General features: G+C 49.3%; 1 protein-coding gene across 1 annotated transcript; it reads left to right on the top strand.

Annotated features, from left to right (window-relative positions):
• The first annotated feature begins 820 nt into the window (after positions 1-820).
• LOC109485595 lies at positions 821-2896 on the top strand. Its single transcript, XM_019789276.1, has 2 exons — positions 821-1445; positions 2587-2896. Exons 1-2 carry the CDS (start codon positions 1015-1017, stop codon positions 2813-2815), a joined length of 660 nt encoding a protein of 219 aa, XP_019644835.1. The 5' UTR covers positions 821-1014; the 3' UTR covers positions 2816-2896.

Genomic DNA, 2896 nt, shown 5'->3' with positions numbered 1-2896 from the left:
ATTGTATATCTGTTACCACTATGTACTGTTTCGTTGAAAGTTGAAACAATGAGAGAAGTAAAGTTTTATAATTGAGCGGATTGATGTATGTATCTGGTACTCTAAATTCAATCAAACGGTATTGTATATATCTGTTATCACTATGTATCTGTTGCCATTGTTTAGTGACTGTAGCTGGTAGTAGCTGGTACTGTTAATTCAACCAAACGGTATTGCATATCTGTTACCATCATGTATTATTTTGTTCAAACGTTACGACAAAAAAGTTTTATAATTGAGAGAATTGATGTATGTAACTGGTACTCTAAAGAGAAGTAAAGTTTTAAAATTGGGCGGATTGATGCATGCATCTGGTACTCTAAATTCAATCAAACGGTTTGTCTCCGCCTCATTGCGCGTGGCATGACGTACGATCGGTGCTAATGAAAGAATCTGCTCGGCGGATTACGCTCTGATTAGTGACAAGGGTGCAGACATGACGAACGGCAGTTCTGGCAGCCATCTTGAAAGATGGTCGCTTTTAAACCGTGGGAGAACATTTCCGGTCACCGTGAGGCATTACAGAACCGTCCCCCTCCATTACGCGGGAAGATAGAGCGTAAACGCTGCGCTTGATGCCAGAAAGATGGCGAAATTTCCTGACCCGACAACCAACCTTGGCGAAGGTCGACCGCGGCACTTACCTCCTCCTCTAGTTTTCCGTTCCGAGCACCAACTCATTATTACGTCGCGGACTTAGTGTTTAGGATCATCCCGGGTTTTTTTCTATTGGTACACCCAATAGACGCGTGCTAGCTCTCTCCCCCCTCGGTCTGGACTTTCTACGTGATGATTGCTGCCAGTTGAGTCTGGGCGTCGGCGGAGACAGAAACCCCCTCCCCGCCTCCGGCAGGTCAGAGTTGGCCGGCAGGTAAATAGGCAGATTCCAGCAGACGCGCAACAACTCACGGAGGAGAAGCAGCTTCCCGGCATTTTGGATGCCGCAGTCCCTCCCTCCTCTACCTAACCCTCGCCATGCCCGGGTACTACTACCACATCAAGATCCCGCAGACCACTCGCCAGGGAGGGTCGCCAAGGTCCGGGAGGGACAAAGATGGCAAAGGGAAGGACAAGAAAGACCCCAAGGCCACCGCAGAGAAGGAGAGGCGCAGGGACACTGTACGCGAGCGGTCAGCCAGAGCGCCTCCAGCCGAAAACAAATCCTGGTGGTTCCCTTACGAGAAGAAGGTCCACCTGATGGTGTTCACAGCCGTGGGGGTGATTTGTATTATCCTGGGTCTAGGCAGAGGTTTGAAGCTGGAGGAAAGGGCGCTGGGAGCAGTGCTGTTCTCCTTCGGACTCTTCGTTCTTGTGATGATAGGGGTGTGGCTGCTCAAGGTGTACATCGTCGCCAGAAGGGAGAGGAAGAGAAAAGAAGAAGAAGGAAGAGAGGGAAAAGAGGGAAGGTAAGATAGAAAGAGTTTTCTTCATCCTTTAGGAATGTCAAAGTAAAATAAGTCAGCTTTAGTGCACTAGAGATGCAGCTGTTAAAAATCTCGGTATATTTCCATTTCGAGGAACCGGTGTCTGTAGAATAACAATGAAGGTGTTTAATAGACCAGAAACAAAAGGTATGCAGCGGTCAGGGCTACAGGAATCCGTACGATTGGAAGCATGTAGGGACACGGGCAAACCGCCACGCATCCGGCGTGTTAAACACGTTACTGCGTAACAACAGGATCGGTCCATGCGGACACAAGCGCTCGATGGGAGCCACCCAATTTAGGGACGGCTAATTGTCGCCGATAATTTGCGAGCCAACTTTTAATTCAACCCACGCAGAAATCATTCAAATTCGGTTCGGGACAAGGCGTTCGAGGAAGCGTTATTTGGCAATCACCGATGTCCTCCGGCCGTGGTGCTGGACCCGATCGTTAAACCAAATCAACTGCTGTGGTCTCCTGGTCGTTAAGACGGAATGAAGTACAACGCTTAGTATTCCAGCCACTCCGTCCATCCTGCGCGGCATTGCAGAATGATTTCCGGTATAATTAGTTTCGCAAACTGCAGATAGCGTCGCGCGAATCTCGCAGTAGGAGGTCAGACCTTAATCTCGGTCTGCTTTTAAAAAGGCTCCAGGCGAAACCAACAAAAAAAAAAGAATGTCATTGATAACTCTTTTTTTCTATTCAAACATTCATTACAAGACACGACGGCGGCACACTCAAATTTTTCAACTTTATGCCGCCACAAACGCAGACAAACGCATCATCGGACAACAGACATACTCATTTCCCCCTGAGTTTATGTGAGGAAATTCGTGTCAAGTGCCTTTTTAGGGCACAAGATCGGTGGCATAGCAGGATTCGAACTCGGGACCTCATGATTCCGAGCCGAATGCTCTGCTGTTACGCCACACGGCCCCACAACTTCAGACATACCCATTTTCACCTGAGTTATGTGAGGAAATCCGTGTTAAGTGTCATTTCCAAGGGCACAAGATGAAGATCGGTGGCATGGTAGGATTCGAACTCTGAACCTCTTGATTCCAAGCCGAACGCCACAACTTCAACACTGATAAATCCTTCCATTTGCCTTCCCTTCCAGGTCTCCCAATCCCGTAAAAGCGAAGCGGACGTACGAAACCCTGTCTGCGGCTAGACTGGGCAAAGACCGGCAGGCCCGCGCAGAGCAGTCTCGGGCCCTTCTGATGAAGTCGCCCTCGACAATAACGACGAGCCCCGAGAGCGAAGACATGCCGCTCCCGTCAGAGCAGACGACTCCCGAGGCCGAAGCCGCCCCTCCCCCGTCCTATAATGAGATTGTACAGGCATGAAGGACATACAGGCAATGCCAGAACGAACGTCCGAATCTCTCAGTGTCCACTTCTCTCTAACAGTCAAGACGTGACTATCAG

This window comes from Branchiostoma belcheri, unplaced genomic scaffold (assembly GCF_001625305.1).
Source record: "Branchiostoma belcheri isolate BF01 breed outbred unplaced genomic scaffold, Haploidv18h27 scaffold77, whole genome shotgun sequence".
Lineage (NCBI taxonomy): Eukaryota > Metazoa > Chordata > Leptocardii > Amphioxiformes > Branchiostomatidae > Branchiostoma > Branchiostoma belcheri.
Note: the sequence above shows the minus strand (reverse complement) of the source record. Positions and strands in the feature narration are given on the sequence as shown.